This window comes from Muscardinus avellanarius (assembly GCF_963383645.1).
Source record: "Muscardinus avellanarius genome assembly, chromosome: 4".
NCBI lineage: Eukaryota > Metazoa > Chordata > Mammalia > Rodentia > Gliridae > Muscardinus > Muscardinus avellanarius.
The window spans coordinates 139,194,582-139,218,508 of NC_137789.1; the positions used below are offsets into that span (position 1 = coordinate 139,194,582).

Below are 23,927 nucleotides of genomic sequence, written 5' to 3' on the forward strand. Positions count from 1 at the left end.
TCACTAAGTCGCCAAGGCTGTCCTCAAACCTGTGATCCTCCTGTCTCATCCTTCCAAGTACTGGTATTACAAGTGTGCATCGCCATGCCTGCCTTCAAATTTATTATTTGAACAGTTCTTCCATCTGCCTCCTTTTCCTTCCCTGTGTTTGTCATACTTCACACCACCAAACCTGTGTAGCGGGCGCTTCCTCACTAGCACACGTGGATGACGGCCAACAAAGTTTAGGATGCTCTGACATGTTTTTCTCCCTGGAAACTTATCCCTCTAGCTTGCTCATAATTTACCTTCAGTAAATATCCTAATTATGAATTTTGAAAGTACCTACTTATATATTCCAAACTATGTCAAACAATGCATCATTTAAGACAAATCATACAGTTTTATCTTGTGGTAACTTTGCTCATCATAGCCCCCAACATGGCATACTTCTTTCCTCTCCTTTTGGGAAATTCCTGTCAACCTAAAGGCTCATCTTTTCTGAGCCCTCTCTATGTAATATCGTCGTTCTCTTTATTTAGAATTAGTAAATGTTTATGCCCTAGAATTTGTGCTCCAGGTCTAGACAGTATAGTGTGAGTGAGGTCCTAATTCATCTCATATCCCCTGATGGACCACAGGTCTAAAAGAGTAATTGAAAAATGTGGCTTAGAGTCCTAGGAGGAATAGGATGATAAATCTTAAAGGCCATTGCTCTTGTGCAAATTCCAAGTTACTAGAGGCAATGTTGTAACTATTGGAATTTCTGGGTATTTTCTTAGTGGCTTGAATTTGTTCTTCTACAAGTACTTATGGAAGTCAAATGCTTTGAATTAGATTTAGAGCTTTCCAGAAGCCCTGGGAAAACTCCCCTAAATTGCTTCATTGCTCTTAGAACATATGGTATAGAAAGGCAGGGTGAATGCATACGTAAGAGACAGAAGGCAAGGATGGTGGCACCTGAGGTGTGTTGCCCAGAGCTCCATCATGAAGTGAGACTGCTTTCTGATATTAGAAACACTTCCTTCTGAGATTGGGGCAGGAAAATAAGGGAAACTAAGTTATACTTTATTCAGACTCTTTCAACAGCCTGTTGGTAGTACAAGACTTTCTTGGGCTTCTTGTTCTGAGACACAGTGTTTCAAGTACATGGATCTAATTTTCCTTCAGTCTGTCCATTCCCAATGCATATATAAAAATTGTAATATGTGCACTAAGGAAAAGATAAAAAGAGATGTATTTTTCCTGGATGCTATTGGAAATATGAATTCAAGTTTCCATTAGCTAGTTGTTTGGTTCAAAGGAGTATATCATGGAGACTGGTTCACAATTAAACAAACTGGATCTGAAGATTTACTGAGAGAATAAGATTTTTACTTTATATCTCTAGGCTATACATTTATTATACCTCTAACTATTTACAAAAGCAATACGTTATTAAACACTGTATCTGTGTAAGTTCTCTGCTAGGTACAATGATGGAGGAAATATAAAGATATGAGCCATTCCCACTATCCCACAAGAAGTTAGATAGGAGTGATGAAGATGGCAGTGGCATCATCATAATCATCATCATCAGACTGATACAGATTTTAAAGTACGTGTTAGTTCAGACAAGGGGAAGAAAGTATCCAAGAAAGCTCTCTGGAAAGAAGTCATGTAAATATTGGCATTGAAGTAAGTGTTAAATTTCAAATAGACTTGGGGGGTGTCTAGAAAGGTGAAGAGGGGAGGAGAAATATTTCAATCAGAAATAGCATGTGTGACTTTGGTCAAGACATTGGTGTTTCTAGTCCAATTCCCAATCTGATTGATTGGATTTCCTTTTCCAAGTCTCTGGGTTATCCTGTAGTATCATAGCCTGTCTGTTGGCATGAAGACTAGTATCCATGAGATCCAAAAAGCCAAAGTGAGCCACTCAGGACATGCCCATCAACCTTGACATCACGTTTCTCATATATCCCTATTCTCATGCAATTTCAAATCTCCACTGCAAAGAGAATTTCAAAATTGTAGCTGTCAAGAGTGGATAGGGCCTCAAGAGGAATTTCATGGTAACCACGGAGCACAGGAATGACTAAGAACAAAAGAAGGACTGCATATAAAGTTTATCTCAGCTTACATACCAAAGTTAATGAATTCCCAAATATAACATGTAGGAGAAAACAAGCAAAATCCAGTCTCTAATGATATCTAGGTATCTCCAAATACTTACCTTGTGTTCCTGTAAAAGCAAACAGGGAGCTGAATTTGGAAACCAAAATAAGGCTAGTAAATTCCTGAAAGGAGACAGTTCTTTTCCCTTGGAGACAAACCAAATTATGCATTGCCTCTCTTACTAGCAACATACTCTGACTTGAACATTTTTAAAAGAAGGCTGCTGAACATCTGCTAAGCAATTAATGAAATGCAGCAGTGTGCTATAATGGTCCCTGGGAAGGTATTAGCAATCCTGCTTATGAGACATGAAATGTTGTGAGCAGTGGTCCTTTAAAAAAAAAAAGAAAAGAAAAAACTTATTTCCCCCTTATTCAAGAGGGATAAGAAGGAAACAAGTAGAGATGAAATGAAAGTTCTATATTAATTAGTTTTTCTCAATTTTCTCCTTTTCTCTAGTTTTCTCTTTCTAGCCATTCCAATATAAATATGTTAATTTCAACTTAAAAGAAACTGTGGAAATTATCACAATCCACCAGTTATTTACCCAAAGTGTTAGATTTTGCCATGTGTAAAAGAAAAATTCTCTCCACTGTTTTTTAAACATGGAGTCTAACACCCTGTTCAAATAAGTTATGCTTTGCTTTTCTAAATCAGATAGATGAATATAATTTAAAATCAAGCTAAAAAAATTCTGTCCATTTATATTTTACTCTCTCATCACAATTATTGAAAAAGTGCTACCCTGACACAAATCTTGTGTGTTGATATAAAAGTCCAGTCCACAGTGACTCTGTATTGGAGGATACAGCCAATTCTACTATTAATATAACAAACATGACCAAACTCAACATAGCAAAAGTTAACATAACTCCATTATATTGTAACTTTTGGACATTTACTTTCTTTACTCTTCACATTGGAGCTAATTGCCTACATATAAGTCTACTTATAGATTAGTTACCCAATCAGCAATGACTTAAAGCTCAGTAATGCCAGTTGATAAAGTTTGGATTTGACTTCCCAAAGACCTTACTCTCAAATATATAGGATAAAAAAAAAAATCCCTAAATAGCCATATGGTTAGAAGTCAAAGAATTTTGTCATTCTCTTCAAATGAATCTAGCATAAAATTGTATTTTTTTCCTGGAGTGTGTGTGTAAGTGTAAGCTTAGAAGCCTTGAATCATACATATCTATGTTTCAAAGGGCTCTCTTTCAAATCTCAATGTAGTTTTCTGGGTTCCAACTAACATACCTCTATTCTGCCAACTATTTTTCCCATGAATATGAATCCTGTTCCCCAAATTTTGGTTGTGAATAAACTATGAATGTGCATTAGAGAAAATGTAAGGTTTAAGTCTTCACCCTATTATTTCTTGCTCTTTGAACTATACAAAATGAGTATGACTCTCATTATTATCAGGAATGGCCTTTCAACATGGAGATATAGATGCATGGATGCCTGAGGATGCCATTGCTGGATCAGTTTCAAGCCACTGGTCAAACAAGACTTATCTAATTACCAATGAATTTTTTTATTATTTTTTGACTAGGGCCTGAACTCAGTGACATATTACCTCTGAGCTATATACCCAGCCCCTTTCATTTATTATTATTTTTTGAGTTTTATTTTTATTTATTTTTCTTTTTTCTTATATTTTATTGGTGCACTGTATTCATACATCATAATGGGATAAAAAAAAAAACTTGTGTAGACATACATGCACATATTTTTTTAAATTTTGAAACCAGGCCTCATTAAGTTCTTGATCTTCCTATCTCAGTATCCCAAGTATTAGAATCACAGGCATGCACCACAAAGCACAGCTAATTACTGACATTTTTAATCTCTATTTTTCAACTTGGTTTCAGCTCTAAACCACTCCTCTAAGGAACTGGTTCTTAAAAAAGCTTCTCAAAAAGGCTTCTTAATGTAACATTTGTTGGAAGATTTCAAATTCACACACACATCTGTGCCATATTTGTTGTGTAGTAAACAATAAGTTAAATTTTAAAAAAGGTACAGATAATAACTTATGGAAGAGAACTATGGGAAAACAAAAAGGGATGAAATGTGAGTGGTCTTCAGAACTGAAGAACCACAGAAATGGGACTAGTCCCCTGTCTAGCTTGACCTAAAATGAGCCTCCTTTTGATGGAGGCTTCTGATAAATGGTTAAAGAAGTGTTTGTAGCCGGGCGTGGTGGTGCACACTTGTAATCGCTGCGCTTGGGAGGCAGAGACAGGAGGATTGCACAGGTTCGAAGCCAGCCACACTGGCTTAAGAGACCCTGTTTCCAAATAAAAAGTATAAAAATAGGTATGGGAGTGTAGCCTGGAGGTAGAAGGGTATCCAGGAATCCCAGTACCACCAAAAAAAAAAAAAAAAAAAAGTGTTTGTATAATAAATCAAGCTGCTACACAACTAATATTTTTACTGAAGACAGTATTCAGAAGCTAAGTATGCTATGAAACAAATTTCACATCACAAAGGATGGACCACTTGGCCACATGCCTTCAAACATAGAGTTCAGGATATGCTGTATTAGGCTCAGTTGTTTTCAGCCTCTAAACTTGAACATAGTAACTAAGCAACTGTACTTAACTTGGGAGAGGATTGGGAAGTTTTGTTGAGATGATGCATGCTATTGTACTATAGGATATGTCTAAGTGATTCGTGGACAGTTTTGGCCAAAGACTAAGTAGGAAACTCATCTTTTTCTGTTCCTTAACTGGTTTCCATTAAGGCAGAAACATCAGGCAAGGAAGCTTATAAGAACTGATGCCCAATTCATGATGAGGAGTGGTATAATCTAGCCTTGATATAAGGAAGGAAACACAAAATATTTTCCCTTTTTCCACAACCACTAACCAGAATCTTGGGAAGTGGAAACTGACCTGCTGTTAAGTGAGCTGCGTGGACCAAAACTTGTACCCCGGGCTTCAGCTCAAAGTGCACCGAGTTTTGGTTGAGCTTGTGGATCAGAATTTCTGATATCTGAAAGAAGAAGAAGAAGTATTATAGTGTCACAAACATTGTTTTACTGACTATGAATAATGCCAAGAAATATGTACTGTGTTTATTGAGGCATTCCAATATTCTACTTTTGAATTACATAAAGGAGTTTCATCTGATTTTGATTTTTAAATATAGAGCATGCAGATAAAATTATATTTTAAACACCTAACTTCATTCCACTTCATATAGAGTAAGATAAACTAAGTAAAATAAGATCATTTCTACTATTAATTATTATTCTGTATTACCTTTGTATTACCTTTTAAAAGTCAACCCTGTTTTGTTTTTTTTTTTTTTGTTTTTTTTTGGTTTTTTTTGTTTTTTTTTTTGGTGGTACTGGGGTTCCTGGAAGCCCTTCTACCTCCGGGCTACACTCCCATACGTATTTTTACATTTTTTATTTGGAAACAGGGTCTCCTAAGCCAGCACGCGGCTGGCTTCGAATCTGCGTGACCCTCCTGTCTCTGCTTCCCAAGCGCGGGATTACAAGCGTGCACCACCACGCCAGGCAACCCTGTTTTTTTTTTTTCCACAGAGAATTTGTTATGCTTAAGGACTTAAAGTAGTATATATGTGCAATTTATACATTCTGTTGAGATTTATATGCACTTATTTTACTTCCTTCCCATTTCCCAAACTATACACAGTGGCTTTTACACAATAGGTGCTGTACAACTATGAATGAATGGTAAATTCTATTCTGCAAAAATAATAAACTATGCAAATGGAATCAAGTACAGCTATGAGACAAAGTATAGCCACTTCTTAGGTATGGATATCAGCTAAATTGCTTCTCTTCTCTGACTGGAACATGCCTACTAGACAGACCAAAAGAATTATGGAACATGAAATATTTCACTCAAGCATAGGGAACCCACTTTGTAAATAAATACTGTAAGGTAGGATTTTATATATGAACTAAAATCCTGCTCATTTACTTAGAGTAGAAATTTATTATTTCCTTATATTTTTGAGAACTTTCTGAAAAACTATGAGTAGAAATTACACTCATTGTATTTATCTGGTATCATTGCCTTATTTTTAATAGTAAATTTAATTAATCAGTTTCAAATTTTACTTAAGACGCTGCTTAAATTTAATTCGATGCTTTCTGACTAACTAAAAATATTTTCATCCCCTCTTTTTCTCTTTGTTTTCACTTTATTTAGTTATCAAAATGATACCATTGATCCTTTTAATAATTGGGCGAGGCTTGCTGGCTTATTTTTGAAGCACAGATCCTTAAGAAGCCCCTGATGGGCAATGAAATTGAATTGCCCTGCAGATATATACTTCTTTGCTGCAAAACAGGAGCATGGCGCCACTCTCACCACCCTGTGGATGGACACGGGGATCCTGAGCGAGACCAGCCTCCCGAATGCTGTCTTTGGGAAAACCATGAAGAAAACTCAGACTTTTTCAAAACTATGTTGAAAACAACTTTATTCTCTCTATTAAAATACTTCTTTTCTTGAGCACTGGGACTTTTCCAGAATGGTCCAAGTTTATAGGAAGAAAGATTTCTGTCAGAGACTTTATCAAATGGATTTTGTCTATGTTAAGTTCTTTTCCTATATTATTATTATTATCTATCATTCAATTGGTAAGTTATTGATAGGAATCTGACAATAGATGTGTGTGTGTGTGTGTGTGTGTGTGTGTGTGTGTGTGTGTGTGTTTTATACTAGGAATAAAACCGTGAGGGAAGAAACTTTTAACTGAGTTAAACTCCCAGTCCTATATTATTTTTTATTTGGAAATAGGGTCTTGCTAAGTTGCTGAGACTGATCATAAACTTGCCAGGCTCTTGTCTTAGACTCCCAGGACCTGAGATTACAGGTATATGCCACATGCTCAGCTTGATAATGGATTTTTACTAAAGGTCTACCATAAAGGTTTAGGCTATGAGATACATATATGTATAATAAATGTATATATAATAATATAATATGTTAATATGCATGTGGGTGTACACATAAAAGCACACACATACATATATACAATTGCCGAAAAATATGAACTCAGCTATGAAGGACTAGTCATATACAATTAAGAAATTGACCTGTTTTGTAGAAAATATCTCATACACAGAAAAAAGCTATATACTTGCAAGAAAAAGACTTCCTAATTTCAACCAGATGAAGAAATATTCATGTTTAGTCCCTGCAAATGTTTATCTTCAAGTGAGACATATAAATAAGTAAACTAGAAAATAGCATTTATCAGAACAACCTATTTTTAATTTATATTCTCCAGCAAACTTCCTTCTGAAAGTAATTAACTTCCCAGATGTATTTTAGTTTATGGCAGTGCTTCACTGGCTTTATCTGTATCATTTATAACATTAAGCAGCCTATGCAAAAATAATCTGGTAACAGGATGTGTGTTTCATGTATTTAACTTGCATCAAAGGACATACAATAAAGAAAACATACTCTGTGGAAAAGAAATTATGCACAAGAAATAAAACTGAATGAAATTTGCGTTTCACACAAGAATAACCTCAATTAGAACTATGTACTTTTTGACTGAAATAAATTACTATAAGACTGTTGACAGATTTTGACATTTTAGATGTTTACTGTGGTGCTTGTAGAAGTGCTCATTCTGTATTGTTTTAATCACAACAGGAGCCAGTTGTCTATGTTTTAAATGTATTATATATGCATTAAGCACTTTATTTTTTATTTTTATTTTTATTTTTGTGGGTCTGGCGATGGAACCCAGGGGCATTTGACCTCTGAGCTATAACCCCTGCCCTATTTTTTATTCTTTATTTTGAAACTGGGTCTCACTGAGTTGCTGAGGGCCTCACTAAGTAGCTGAGGCTGTCCGCAAAGTGCAATCCTCTGGTCTCAGCCTCCCAAATGCTGGGATTCCAAGCATGCGCCAACAAGCCCGGCTTGAATTAACCATTTTATTAGGCAAAGTTTCTTATTTCCAACTATTTTCCCTTAGATGTTAGTACTATTTTTTCTTAGATATCAGTTCTGGTATCTTAATGGAATGGAACAGAGTTTCGAGCACATACCTAAATTCATCTAGTTAATATTTGAAGGGTGGAGTCTTGAATTCAGTTTTGTTTGACTCTTGATCCAAGGGCATTTTCATTAAAAAATACATGTTCCTTGAACCAGCTGACAAAGACAGACAGCAGGAGCTATCTAGAAAGAGGTCTGGTTGAGGGGATTTAATAAATAATAAAAAAAAAAACTTGAGCATGTGTTAATTATGCTCCTATCTCTAATTCATCTCTGAAGTACATGAGTTAAACAGCCCTCCCCAGTATGGGCTGACCAACACAAGTCATGGGAACAGGTGATTCTCCACAATATTCTCAGCATTGCCAGCTTCTTTTCACCAGTGTATAAAGTTTACAGTATTTTGAAGTGTCTTAGCTATGGCAAGAATACTATAAACTGCGACCTACAAAAAAGCACAGCAAGAATCTAAACAAGATGAAAAAACACTCGCCTGATGCCTGATAAAGACCCGAGTGGAGTAACGTGTGACTGCTGGGAGACCGAACCTGCTGAAGCGAGTTGAATTGATTTCTTTTTCTGTCCACTGAAGAGTGTTTTCTTAGCCGACTTCATTTATCCTTTCTAGTGTCATCTTTCTGCTGCTGCTTTCCTGCACAGTCCATTTCCTAGTCTACTTCAGCTAAACAATCAGGGCCAAAGAAACGGCAGATCATTCTTGGTATCTGCCTCCTTCGTAGACTATGGATATGACTCAAGTGCAACCCACGCGTCATTTAAATTACCACTTTCAAAGGACAGCAAAGACTCAATACGAGTGCTACAAAAGCAACCATCAAAAAGACCCGAGAGTAGAAAAACGCCAATTCTCCTCATCTTCACATAAGATGAAGATAGAGTGTAACAGTCGGAATCAACTATGTGAGGCTGCAGTAACAATTCTAAATTCTCAGGGGCTTGAATCAACAAAGTCCTATTTCTTGCTCACACAACCTATCTGCTGCCAAGAGGCAGCTTGTTATATTCATACAGGGAGCTGGCAGTGGAGCAGCCATGTCAAACATTCCCATTCACGACACCATGGGAGGGGAAAGAAATTCTCTAGGCTTTATGAGCACTTGAACTCTTCCGGTTGGAAACAACACATTAGACTTCTTCTCCCAACTCATTGGCTTGCAAAAATCCTATGGCTCTGCCCAAACACAAGAGACTCACAGGATAATCCCATCATGTACCCAGAAGGTAGTGTTCTAGGAATATTTAGTCAACAATAGTGATATTCTGAGCATGGTGGTGCATGCCTGTGATCTAGTGCTTGAGAGGCTAAGACAGGAGAATCACAGGTTAAGGCCAGCCTCAGCAGCTGAGTGAGACCTTCAGCTACTTAGCAAGACCCTGTTTCAAAATAAAAATAAAATCAAGCTGGGTGTCTACCTCAGAGGTAGAATGACTTTTGGTTCAATTCCCAGTACCACACAAACAAAAGAGACCATTGGAGATGGTAGCCACTTAATGAACACATTCAAGATCGAAACCTTTCTTTTTAATGAAATAATTAGGGGAAAACATGCTCTCAGATTATTAGCATGATAGTGTCAATCTTAGAAACATAAAAAAGAGAAACTTAGGGATAGTGGAATTGTTGGTAAATATACAAAACACAAGTGATAAAACATGAAGCTATGGATTTAAAATGGGCTTTGGTGAATTGGTCAATGACCAGGTGAACCTTGGCCAAAATACCAATGTTTATCCCTGATGTTGGTATGAGCAATGCAAACCTTGCTAAACATAAAGAACATTCTGGTGTCACGCTTAGAGAGAGTTTGGCTGGAATGACCTTGGAGATGACTTATTCGGCACAGCCTGATCCTGTCACATTATTAAGGTCACTTCAGATAATAGCTGAGGAATCTTCCTCTTGCATTCAATAGGGGAAGATCTTTCCCTATGCATTCAGCACAAATTAAATCATGGGGAAACAATGGAGCCAGAACTAAATTCCAGGTAACCTTAGTTCATCCAATCCCATTCTTAGCATAAAAGACTTTGCTTAATTGAAATGCTGAGGGAGTTTCCTGGATGTCATACAAGAAGAAACAAACTGGCCACACATAGTTCTTTTCCTTGGATTTCTCATCATCAGATTTAAGTTTCTGTTTCCTGCTATATTTTTTTAAAAAAGGTACAACTCTTATCTCTCTACTTCTCATTCCAGTTTCTTATTTCAGTCATCAACTTGGTGAACTACAGAGTATCTTTTGAATCTAAATCCCCCACATCAAAAATTCAGGACGGAAAGGGCAGATCAAGCAAGTATATAGAAAATAGTTTGAGATTGTGTGATTAATTACGTTCATAGTGAATCTTTAACTTTTCAAAATGCCTTAATAGGCTATATCCCCCCTTTTTTTTCTTTTTTGGTGGTACTGGGGTTCCTGGAAGCCCTTCTACCTCCAGACTACACTCCCAGACCTATTTTTTAAAATATTTTTATCTGGAAACAGGGTCTCTTAAGCCAGAGAGGCTGACTTCCAACCTGCACTATTCTCCTGTCTCCGCCTCCCAAGCGTGGGGATTACAAGCCTGTACCACCACGCCCGGCACAGCTATATCACTTTTAAATCTTTTTTTTCCTGTTCTTCTCTTAATTCTGAATTCTTCATCTGTCAAATTTGAAAAGGAATATAATGAGACAAGGAGGAAATGTATTAATTGTGGTTGTCATCTTTCCATGGTTTTAATTGTTCCTTTAAATGTTCTCATGTCCTTTAAGGATTCTGTAAGACAACACACATATAGTTCCTGTCTCCAAGCACAGCATCACAGAAGACCTCCGCAGAGCATGGTGATCTTTCCTCTCCAGGAGTGGCAGATCCTGGTCTGTTACTCTAGAAAACAGAGATAAGCAGGGGCGCACAGTGCTAGAAGGTGAGCTTGCTCTTTCGGGAGCAGCTGGCCTCAGAATAGCAGGATGTGCTAACCCCATTGAGGCCACAACGGGCAAGAGAGCCTTTTGTCACTCATGGAGACCTGAAGGAGAGACTGGTAGAACCCTCCCAGACAGAGGTCACTTGATTAACCCCACCAGCATCATCCTTATAACAAGGTCAAAGACTTCTCACTGGGAGGAATTTTCAATTTATTTCACAGACAAGATAGCTTGATCCAAGCCAGCATCTCTGCCCCCCTGGGGATGCTCTGAGAGGAAGCTCAGGAAAGAGGGCCAAGGTCCCTTCGCTAGGGTGTGGTTCTCACATTCTTTAGGGCTCCATGGCCAGAATCTCAGGCCTTCCCCTGCTGGGGTTTCGTACCATATTGTTTTGTTTTTAATAAGAAAAGGTCTGGAGCATGAAGAGAGGGGATGAGGTCATTCCTTCACAAGTTTCTTCTAAGATCTGGAGCACAGAAGGTGACAGATAGGAGATGAACCCATACATAGCCAGAAGAGGGACCCCGGAGCAAATGTTACTCACTTATTATGAAAGAAATCAGAGCATCTAAATACGGAGATGATAAAAGGATTAATGACTTGTATAAAAGTTGTACCTTTTGAAAAAAAGATATGCATCCTTTATTATTCATTCTCATGACACTTTTTGTGATGAAAGCAAGCTCTAAATAGATTCCTCTTCTATGTGTTGTACTTGCTATTTTCTACTTAATATCTTGGACAGTTTTTCATGTTTGTGCACACAGATTAATCTAATTCATCATACAAACTGTGGAGTGTTCGGTGGTGGCTGTGACTGATTGGCAGACTGTGTACAGTAAACACTCTGGAATGTGTTTTTTTTTTTTTTTTTTTTTTAGGTGAAGTTGCAATGAGGGCCACCAGCATATGGTTAAAAAATAAAGGACTGGAACACTGAAGACTTTCAATCCCAGATTCCCAAGACCTCTCAGCGTCCAGGTGGTCAGGGCAGCAGTGGGGTGTTCCTGCTGCAGAGAGAAGCTGAAGAGGTCTCCTGTGGGACTCACCTGTTCCAGATCTTCAGGTGACCTTCTGTTTTCTCCTGTTGGGTCCTGATAAGGCAAGACAAAGAGCTCTGCAGCAGTAGGCAGGCCAGGCAGCACGGCCACCAGGATGTGCTGGCTTGGAACCCCTGTAGCCTGAGGAAAAGACAGAGGCTCAGGTGAGTCCACCAGGAAGCAATTAGGAGAAGGGACCAGGTGTTCATTGAAGTGTGGGGGTGGCAGCAGAAGACACACGGGTTGTGGGGAGGGGGCCTTGAAAGCAAGGAGTGAGTTCTGGCTGCTTCAGGCAGAAAGTCAAGTAAGAGTCCGTTTGTATTGCTTTGAACCTCATTGTGATGTATAATCACAATGCACCAGTAAGAGTATTTAAAAAGAAGAAGAAAAGATGGAAAGCTCTTAGGAATGACCCCTGTGGAAGCAAAGGGAAGGAACCAGGCGTGGACAGGGGGAGGAGATGAGCTGTCCTGTGGTTCTGTGACAGCCTCAGGAGACCCTGTGCAGAAACCAACCAGCTCCTGAGACTTGTCTTCAGTTGGGCTGAGACAGCCAGGACTTTTTATAACCACACTAGTCCATCATCAGACCTGACCCAGGATATGATACAACTTGAGCAAGGTAGGTGAAGCCTCTGCCCTCAGCACCTCCAGCAGCTGAGACAAGTCTCTCCCTGAGTGGGCATCTGGGTGGTGCACATCTTTATTTCTATCCCAGGAAAGACAGGAACTGAGGGAAGGTTAGACAGGGGCTCAGACCATTTAGGAAGATCCTGGTGATGTATAAGAGCTCTGGCTTCCTGTGTAATCTGTGATGTTACCTGAGTTCTGTACCTCCTTTCTCTTGACACACACACTAGCTGCTATTACAACCGATCCCGCAGTGCTTTGCCCCTATTAGATTGTAGACTCAGAGATTAAGTTAAAATCCTCCTTGTTATATGCAAAAATGTTTACTGAATGATGTTTAATTACAGATTTCCTTTAATAGGTCAAAAGCAAAAGGCAACCGATTTTATTCCAAATTCTGTCACATAATGAATATTAAGAAAACTATAAATAAGCTGACTCTATGTCATACAATTTGAAGAGGTAAGTAAGTACACTTAGCAACGCAATCTTTTAGGATTTAAGAAAGTGGCCAAGTGTAATTGCTGATCTTGAAGACATAAACTGGGGACCAGAGGCTGAATCAGCTGTCCCTTAGAATTGGGTAACTTAGGTGTCTTGGATACTGAAAGGTATTAAACCTTCACCTACTCCCACACCACTACCACCCTGACCTGAGAGATGTTGAGCCATCACATTTATTCTGCATTTAGCTGATCATAATATCCAGCAGCCTAGAAATCTTAGTGAGTATTGGTTTCTAGCCTCCAGGACAGCTGGTGTGAAGGTGGAGGCACTGGGCATCCACTCCCTAGGCAGTGAGTGCAAAGGGAAATTAGCCTAGAAGGCTGGCCATTGCTGAGCTAATGCCTGCTTGATAAATTGCCTGGGGGAGTTGGACGGTCGTCTGGGAGATCTGCAGGGACAGCGAGAATTAGGTGGGCAGAAGTTTTATTAAAGTGTATAAATCATCTCTCTTGGACAGGGGAGAGAAGCCAGTTCTCACTCCAGGGACAGACAGCTTCCAGGGCAGAGTTCTATTGCAGGTTGGCCTTTGCCTAGTAGCTATACTTTCTGGTGGCCACAATGATTAGGAATCGATGATGCCATGGATGGTGACATCTAAGAAGTCAGAGGTGAGACGGCAATTGCTCAGAGGTCCATGGAGACACGCCTGTCTCAGCACCATCCCACCCACTCATGTTTCTCCTTGTGAAAAATCAAAAGATAGTAGCAGAGCAAAACAGAGTGAAATCACAAAATAAGGATTCTACTCTTGAGGTCCTTATACTGGAAACTGACTTTTTTTTTTAACTGCATGACCTAATATGTTATCCAGTGTCTCTCTGAGTTTCTTCCCCTGTAAAATGAGTATAACCTGGTACCAACATCATAAGCTTACTCCTGGTGTTAAATGCTAAGTAACACAAACACTGGTCAGTGCTTTTAATATTGTAAGCATTAAGTAAATATCAACTAGGTGATGGTGTGAAGATGGTGTGGAGAGGCTGGGCAGGATATCTCTTTTCTGAGCAGGAGTTCTTGTAATGCCTTAATTTAATCCTCTTTGTATCAAGTGGCACCATTGGGATCAGGAATATATAAAATCACAAATGGATTTTTCCTGGGGGCTAAGAAGACACCCCAGAAAAAGGCAGCTCTAGTCTGTTTTCCTGGGTTTTGTGCAGTAGGTCCCTCTCTTCTGCTCAATAATAAAAATGGAGTAGATAGGTAGAGATGTGTGACATTTGCTCAGAGAGGGATAAAATGCACCATCTCGGTACTATATCAGAAACCACAGGAGGCCATGTTCACTCTAAAAACCCAGAAACTGGATGTTTTCCCTTTGCTTCAGTTCTGAAACTTTCTCACCAATTAGTGGTGTGAGTGTAGGCAAGTTACCTAACTTCTCTGAACCTCATTTTCCTACAAAATGAAGACAATAAGTTACTTCCTTTTGGAGCTAGTATAGGTGAGAAATGTCTTTAAAAGAAATGGGACATTAACATATGATGACCTCGCGTAGCAAGTGCAGACTGTACTGTTGTAGCAATGGAGCCCAGGATGTTCTTCCTAATTGTCCTGGCCCTTACGGACACTTAAACACTGCCCGCACCCCCGCCCCCCCATCATTATTAGGCACCATAGCTGAGTTCTTACACCTACTGATTGCCTAATTCTGAACTCTGCTGTCTACCTGTTACAGGTATACATGTTCTTCTTTAAAAAGAATATGCTTTCTGAGGGCAGGGACCACGTATCTGCGATGGGTGCACTCACCCATAGTGCCCACTGTGCACCTGCGTGAGAGAGGCTCAGTGTCAGTGATACTGGACTGATAAGCTGGACCTCCCTGGCTCCAGCTCTTTCCCACCCCAGCTTTGAAGTTCTTCCCCGCACTTCTTCCAGGACAGAGGGGACCTGTGTCAGAGCAAGGGAAGGAACTCTTCGCACTCACTTCCACCAGGGATTTCTTGATGACTCGACTGATGTCCCTCCTCCACTCAGGGATGTCCGGGTTGTAGTCGTCCAGGTTTGGAGAAAAGGACAGGCGCAGGGAGCGGAATTCCTCTGCGGGTACAACAGCAGATAGGTTACTGCAAGTCAAATAGTTCTCTCAAGCTGTGTGAACTTGTACTTTGTGCAAAGTCCTTGTGGAAGGTCCTTTCTCTTCAAACTCACCAGAGTGACCCTTCTAGAAAGAGAATTTATTATCCTATCCCTGATATTTCACTAGATCCTCATTTTCTAAGCCAGAGCTCTAGACTCTGGCCCATGCCTAACTCTGTAGCCTTTGCCCATTATCTCTGGTTCCAGACTTTGCAGTGCTGGGCACTAACTGATCTGAGGGCCCTGAATGCCTGGCAGGATTATGACCCTAGGGCTTTCTATTTTTTTTTTTTTTTTTTGGGTGGTACTGAGGGTAGAACCCAGGGATTTTATACCTCCGGGCTGTACTCCCAGACCTATTTTTTTATGTTTTATTTGAAAACAGGGTCTTACTAAGTTGCTAAGAGCCTCACTAAGTAGATGAGGCTGGCTTTGAACCTGTGTGATCCTCCTATCTCAGCCTCCCAAGCACGGGGATTACAAGCGTGTCCCATCATGCCCAGCAACCCCAGGGCTTCTGCACACCTTTTTCCTCTGCCTAGAATGCCCACTCACACCCCCTGTCTATCCACAAAACATTAAAAAAGTAATTCAAGCTTTCTAAGACTGACTGAGAAAGTTTGAATTCATCCCTACCACAGAAGCTTTTTCTTTTTTAAATATGAAACTACTGTGTTTTTCACATGTTTTTATTATCTTTATATGATGGTATAATAGTGATTATGTGATTACACATTTGCCCTTATTACTGTAGCTATTCTCTTGTTACCCTTTGTGTGCATCGATGTTTCATTTAATGGAATTTGAAGTTCCTGAAGTCAAGGATTATACTAGTTTGTTTGTTTGTATGTTTGTTTGTTATTTGTATCCCCTGAGTTAGTTCTGAGTTAGCCTGGGTCTTCCAAGAAGTAGAATGGTGACTGAATAGAGCAGGGCGGTCTGAGGGAGGAAGTGGGGAGGCACTCAGAGGAGGCATGGGCACCCAAGAACCTCAGGCACCGCAGTCAGCGAGGGAGGGGAGGCAGGCTGGGTGCGTGCTCTTCAGTGTGCAGAGGCCTTAGCAAGACTTCTGTGGTCTATAAGCCAAAGTTGGCTGGTAGAGATTCCTCCATGTCTTGGGACTGGGTCATCCTCAGTGTTCTCATGCACCAGTCCCTGGAAGTGGCCCTTGCGTGGCGATGACTTGTATAGCTCAGCAGATGAAGTCTTGGTTAAATGTGCTGCCACAGCTAGATGTTTCTAGGCTGTCGTTCTGTGACATCCACACCCCCTAACCCAGCACAGTGTTTGGCACAGGACATACTGGGATCATGCTGCTCTCCACTAAAGCCTGCGAGTGGCTCCACATTGCATTTAGTGCCGGAGCCATCCCCGTACAGGCCACCACCTGCCAGAGCCAGACAGCAAGAGTACGGGTTCTGAAGTGAGGCATGAGGATGGAGAATTTTAAATTCTAACGCGGGGGAGCCACCAGCCTACTATCTCTACTGGTCGACCCCTGTTCGTGGGTCAATATTTCCTACGGGTCGATGACTATGCCTGGGTCAGTATTCTCTATTATGTGGACACTCCTGGCCAACGCAGCTTCTGGGTCAATCTCGTCTTTATTGAGCCGACCCCGACCTTGTTTTTCCAGAGGTATTTTTATACACAGCTACAAGGCAATCAACATTCTTGTGCTACCACCACCAGAATACAATACAGAGCAATACAAAACACACACATTACAGATAGGTCAATCAGTACCCTCATGTCATTACCACCTGATCTTCTCTCAGACCTCTTTGAACTTTCCATAACCCCAAACCTTGTTGACTCTGGGAGAAGGACAGTCAACTGAGTCAGAGACATCAATCTAGGGGAAAGCCTTAATGGCTCCCCACATTTAGAATAAAATTCAGACTCTTACCAGGGCCTTCCTAGTCCCAACTAACCCAGTACAGAATTTCTCTCCTACCCCATACACTACTCCTGCCCTGCAGACCCTGTCCTCCCCTCCACCCTGCCCCTGCTCCTCCATCGCACCATCCGCCTTCCAGATCTCTGGCTTCTACCCGCAGCTTACAGCAGCCTGACTCCTTCTCATCAGTCAGTCTCTGCCTATGGAGGCTTTTCTGAAGCACCCAGCCTCAGGAAGCCTCCTCACCCAGCCTCCATCACCAGCCGTAGGGGCCCTTCCTCACTGGACTCAGGCATCTTTGCTGTACTTATTGTTACTGACCATATTGGTCAATTTCATTCTATGTCTCTCAAACTGGATTAGAAGCTCCATGAAGACAAGGGCTTGTGTTCCTGGCCTTGAGGCGCTGACTAGAAAAATAGGACTACAGTGACTATCCCTGGGTAATTTAATTGGTAAATGCTTTTTGAAATGAATTAATGATTACGTTGCAGTGAAAGTTCTTTGCTGTTTATGAATTTGCTTATTCAACAAGCATTTCTTATTCCAAGCATGTCCCTGTGTCTCAGTGGGGGCTAAGTGACATTGGTGATGCCGACTGATTACACATTCAAGAAGCAAGAGAGCCCGCTAGTACATCTTCTAACGATGCAGAAGATGTGGACGAGTTAATCAGACACATGCTCTGAAGACTCTTACACTGATGCATGTTTGTGGCAGTTACCCTATTCTAGACGTACCTTTCAAAGCCCGTTACTTATTTTGGTGGTACTAGGGGTGGAACCCAGAGGCTTTCTACCTCCGAGCTATACTCCCAGACCTATTTTATATTTTACTTGGAAACAGGATCTAAGTTGTGGAGAGCCTCACTCAGTAGCTGAGGCTGGCTTTGAACCTGTGTGATCCTCTTGTCTCAGCCTCTCAAGCACGGGGATTACAAACATGTGCCACCACGCCCAGCTTCAAAGCCTGTTTTATGAGTCAGCAGTCCCCTATGTGAATACCATGTATTCAGTTTGGATGGAGAAAAATGAAATGTATAGTAATTAGCTGCTTGGTAAATAGCAGTCCTGGAGATTTATCCACTGAGTTCTAACTTTTCTGTTCCAAAGATAGATGTTTATACCATTCTCACTTCCCCTGTCCTCTTACCAAGCTCTGGAGACTTCAGCTACAAGAGACAATGCTTATCTTAGTATAAAAAAAAAAATGATGCAGCTCCTTCCAGGGTGAGAACAGAGTGACAGGAAGAGAAGGGCTGAAGAGTGCTATTTTTTTGTTGTTAAGTTTATTTAGCAAAGAGAGGTAGCACATGGGAGGACTGACAGGTAAACACCAATACTAAATTGTTTTTTGCAGCTGCAGAAAGTGCATTCATATTCTTTATTTAAAGTAAGTCTGTGCCCTGGGGAAAATTATGGGGAACAATGCAAGCTAGATTTCCTTTCTTCTAGTCTACTGGATGGAATTGGGCAGATAATCCATCCTCCACTTTTTATTTTTATAATTTTGCAGTCTGGTGATTAGAACTCAGGGCTTCCTACATGCTAGGGGCCACTCTACTAGTGAACTATGTCCCTGGCCCCTCCACCTGCTTCTCTGTAGGACATCACCTCCTTAAATATGATCATAAAAGAGACCCCTTTCCTGTCTTTGACTACTTTAGACAGGTGACTTCTGACTGTAGGCCCCTGACTTCCCTTTTTCTTAAAGCATTTATTCTGGAAAACTTGCTGCTGAATATGCTTTCTCTGCCTGGGATGTAAATCTTCTCCAACTCAGACATTTGCTTTTTATAGAATTGGAAATCATTTCTTTGAAATGTAATACTCATCAAGAAAAAAAAAAAAAAAACCTACCCCATCTCTGTGGGAGGGTGGGAAAGGAAGGAACTTCCCTACCCAGCAATTAATTAAGGCAGATGGTCTAATCACACTGATAACCCTATGGACTCCTTAATGTCCTCCGGTCCTTTCCTATTAGCTAAGCCAGCATTTAAAAACCTCTTGCCTTTCAGTTCAGTTGAGTTCAGTGCTGATGTTTAATTCTGTCTAGGGTGATTTTTCTTTAATAAGTCATACTTGTCATTAAAAGTTTCATATCATGTACTTAATACCCTGGACAACTTATTTGAGTGAAGATGAATTAAATTTGTTTGGCAGCTCAGGAATCTGGTTAGAGGAGGAACAGACTGCTTCCCCAGCTAGATGTTTAACAAAAAGACAGGTGATAACCCATTATATGGAGGATGACTTACCCTGGGATAGAGATTGTAAAGTTACCACAGAAACAAGACAAGAAAGAGCAACATGGGAGATGCACAGAAACTTTTGTAAAACAGGGACAATTATAGATTTATTTCCATAATTGTAATTGAAAAGATTCAATAAGCCATATCATATATATATATATATATATATATATATATATATGTGTGTGTGTGTGTGTGTGTGTGTGTGTGTGTGTGTGTATATCAAGTGGTTAGAACAGACACTGGTGGATAGTAAGGCCATCGGTGTTAATCGCTACCACCACTCCTATTGTTATTACTTGATCTGTCACAAAATAGCAAAATGATTTCACATCAATAATTTCCCATTTGGGAAAATTTCCTGTGTGGAAATTTGGGGTCACAATTTTTTTTATCTCTAAAATGGCAGGCTGGACAAGAAAAGCCCAAAGATCCTCCAGGTTTAAATTTCTTTTTGTGATTCCAATGAGGCAGTTGCCCAGAGGCTTAATCAAGAGAGCACCTGGCAGGCTAATGAATGGGTCCTCATTAGCACAAGCAGAGGGGAACTGAGAGAGGGAAAAGCATCCAGTAAAAAGAAATAAAAATCAATCAGTGGGAGTAATTTCAGATCATGCCACCTGGGCCTAGAGGGTTTGGGATAGAAGTCCACCTCTACCTCTTACTAGTTAAGAAAAGTTATTTACCCCCCATGAGAAAATAATTCGCAGTATCAACTGCATTATTTTAGGGTTTCTCTGAAGACCTAAGGCATTACCAGCACACAGGAAAGAGGCTGGGAAGGAAAGAGGAGAAACTCTTCCAACTGTGCACACTCACTGTGTGGTCACCTGCTGGGAAAACACTAAGCTCTGGTTTACTTCCCCTTACTAACCCAGCTGACCAAATCTCCTCAGGAGGATGGGAGAGAGGAGGGACCATGAAACTTAAAATCCTCCAGCCAGTGATGGAGCAGGCTTCTTAGGTCTTTGGGTCTCCAGACATGTCCATGGTTGCTTACAAACAGTCCCTGGATTTGAAGGTCAAATTGGCAAGATAATAAGAGAAAGATGAAACCTGACAAGCTGACTCCCCACAGGAAATTCTAATCCTAAATGATCTTATCAGAGCCCAACTAATTGTGAAATAGAGCAAAGATTTTTACTTAGAACAAAAGCTACTCTCTGTCATCCTTCCTTTCCCTCGCCTTCCTAGTCCTTGTTCTTGCATATATATGTTTTCCCTATCAAATACATAGGAAATGATATTAAATATTATGTACTGGGTATTGAACTCAAAGGAATTCTACATCCAAGCTACACCCTTAACTTTATTTATTTATTTTTTTAATTTTGAAACAGGGGTCTTGCTAAGTTTCTGAGGATGGCCTCAAACTTGTGATCTTCCTGTCTCAGACTCCCACGCAATAGGATTAGAGAGGCATGTGCCGCCAAGCCTGACTCTTACCTAATTTTAAATTCTTGATTTCCAAGCTTTCATTTTCCACTATACATATACACAACTTCCATATTAATAATAAACATTTGCATTTGTACCATCTACAAATGGTAACAGTCCATGTCCAACTGTATAGTTTTCTATGTAGGAGAAAAATAAAGGGATCAATCTGTGTATAAACTGTTTCTATCCCCCATTTCCAACCTTCCATTTCAGTAAAATGTCATTCCATCTAATACTCCAATTATATTCAGTTTCCTGATCACAAACTTGTTCTGTACAGCCATTTGTTCAAACCCATCTTCAGTCCTGACTACGCTTGACGTACAGTTGTTCTGGTCCTTCCACTGCTTTTAGTCTAGTACGGGGCTTTGTTATTGTCATTAAGTATTTATCTTTTTTCATTTTTATATATTATATATTATTATTATGATGATTATGATTTAATGTATTTTTTTGTAGAACTGGGGATGAACTCCAGGGGCATTCTACCTCTGAGCTATACCCCCAGCCTTATTTTTTATTCTTTATTTTGAAACAGGGTCTCACTAAGTGGCTGAGGGCCTCACTATGTAGCTGAGGCTGGCTGTGAACCTGTGATTCTCCTGTCTCAGCCTCCCAAGTACTGGGATTACAAGCCTATCCCTCGACACCCAGATTTTAGTGTAATTTTTCAAATGCAGAGTTAGTTGTGGAAGAGATTTTAAACACAGTAAGATAATGAGAGAGATTTCTCTTAAAGTTAACTTTTAAACTGTTCCAACATTAGCTATTTTCTTTTAGGACTGGTTTTAGCTATTTGAATACCATAAAAATCCCAAGTGTAATTCAAGATTTAGCCTTAGTCATAATGAATGCCAGTTAACACTGCATAAGGAGAGTAAAGGGGTCACATCAAGAAAATGAAAGGAACCCCTTTAGGGTCCCGTGACCACTGTTTTGTTGCTGAAACACACATTCTTAAAAAAGGAGACCAAACTCAGCTTAGCCTTTTCTCCATCGCTGCCCTCTATTGTCTAGTTGAAGGTCCTGGGCCAATAGGACCACTAGCACCAAAGCACCAGGCACTCTCCTCTGAGCTCCAGGGCGGTGATGGGCAAACGCTGGTGGGGACTCACCGTACACAGCGATGGTCTTTGTGTCTTGCAGGATGGCGTTCCCAGCTGAGACCTGCACAGTGATGGTATTCATCCCTTCTGAAGTAAATCTGAATGATATGCTTCCCTCCAAGGTAATCAAGGGCTAAAATATAAACAAATACCAGGGAAAAGCTGTTCAGTTATAGTAGAGACAGCAGCTAACTCTGAGCTCATCAGTGACTGTGGAGGCTCCTCCTGGTGAAGAGTGGAGCTGTCTATGCCTCCCTGTTGTCTGAGGTCCAGTCAGAAAAGAGGCCACCGACTGGCAAGTGATTCTGTCCATTCCTTGGGAATCTGACTCCCCTCTCCTGGTACCAACCTGAATAGGGGCTGGGAGAATCTGTAGGTCTTGTTTGTTGATGGGCTACGTGTCTCTTTTTACATCACCTACTCATATCAAGATCTTTTACCTAAGGGAACTATTCAAATCCAATGAGAACAGGGGGCTCTTATTAATCCAAATTTAACAGCAGCCACTGAAAACCTTTTAGTTGCCAGGAATTAATCTCCAGGGAATGTTATATATACACAACTGTGATGGAACACAGAAGCTCCGGCTGCCAACACTGGACACCAGGTAGAAAAGAGTGGCCTTGTGTACCGGCTTCCTCTGAGAAGTGCCATCAACAGTTTCCTGGAAGTAGCTGCCATGGTAACAGGTACTAATTGGATTGTGATTTGAGGATTCAAAACAGAAAGAGTGTTGGAGGAGTAATACCTGTAACATAATTGAGTGCCAGGTACCTAGAAGAAAAAAAATTATTAGACCTCCCTCACCTCTCTCCTGACCAACTTTTCATTTTCATTTTTTCTTAATTAGTTTTAAATCAAAATTCATTCAGTTCCCTGTATGGCAGAAGAAAGACTAAAGTCCAGCATAAAAAGCATTCTCCATTGAGTCAGCTGAGAATTTGGTTTTATCTTAAAAAATAAAACAAAGAATAGGAGGCACAGAAAGCTGATGCTCAGTACTTCTGCTTTCTAGTACTTGCTGTCAAGAAAACGACATTGATTTCTCCTCTGCCCATGGACAGTGTGCCTCAAATGGGCCAGATTCCCATGGATGGTTTCAGAAGAAATAAAGGAGAGCTCTTTCTAAAGGAGGGGAGCGCTTCCTTCCTTAGGCTTGTAACAGGCCTAGTGCACAGCGCTCTCCTCCCTGGCCCTGGGCATGGTTCTAGAGTAGGAACTTGTTCTTATTAAAACTTTAAAGTGGGATGCATTGCACTGGAAGCCACCCAGTGTAAGCAGCTCTGGGAAGAAGAGGGAGCTTCCCCGTCTAGAGCGGCTCCTCCCGGCGTCCCTTGGGGCGGATGCTTCGGAGTCTCAGTCCTACTGCCCAGCTGACATTTGAAAGCATTTTATGTCCTGAGGATGGAATGAATGCAAAACGGAAATAGACTGTGCCTCTTGGAGAGCAGAAAATAAAAAAAATTAATGGAGGGTTCAGAGGCTCGGGTTTTGCCTCTCAGTGAAGCAGCTGGAAGAGACTGGTGCTAGGTGCTCTGTCCCCCTCAGTTTTCTACTTTGCAAAATAAAGGACTTAGAATATGTGGTTTATGATCTCTACTGGTTTTTATTTATTTTTTGTGGGTCTGGGGATGGAACCCAGGGGCACTGGATCTCTAAGCTACACCCCCCCCTGCCCTATTTTGCTTATTCTTTATTTTGAAACAGGGTCTAATTTGCGGAGGGCCTCACTAAGTAGCTAAGGCTGGCTTTGAACCTATGCGATCCTTTAGTCTCAGCCTCCTGAATGCTGGGATTACAAGCATGTATCACCATGCCTGACTTCTACTGGTTTTTAAATTGAAACTTTTTTTTGGGGGGGGGGGCTCAGGGTATTGAACCCAGAGACATTTTACTTCTGAG

General features: G+C 40.5%; 1 protein-coding gene across 5 annotated transcripts in view; it reads right to left on the minus strand.

Annotated features, from left to right (window-relative positions):
* SORCS1 (sortilin related VPS10 domain containing receptor 1) overlaps positions 1-23,927 on the minus strand; it is a gene marked incomplete at both ends in the record, with an annotated part of 539,831 nt that overhangs the window by 16,364 nt on the left and 499,540 nt on the right. For all 5 annotated transcript variants that reach the window (XM_080694691.1, XM_080694692.1, XM_080694694.1 and 2 more), the window contains 4 exons: positions 5,037-5,136; positions 12,120-12,251; positions 15,177-15,289; positions 22,035-22,158. In XM_080694691.1, the coding sequence (XP_080550817.1) occupies positions 5,037-5,136; positions 12,120-12,251; positions 15,177-15,289; positions 22,035-22,158 (469 nt within the window). The remainder of the gene's footprint in view (positions 1-5,036; positions 5,137-12,119; positions 12,252-15,176; positions 15,290-22,034; positions 22,159-23,927) is intronic.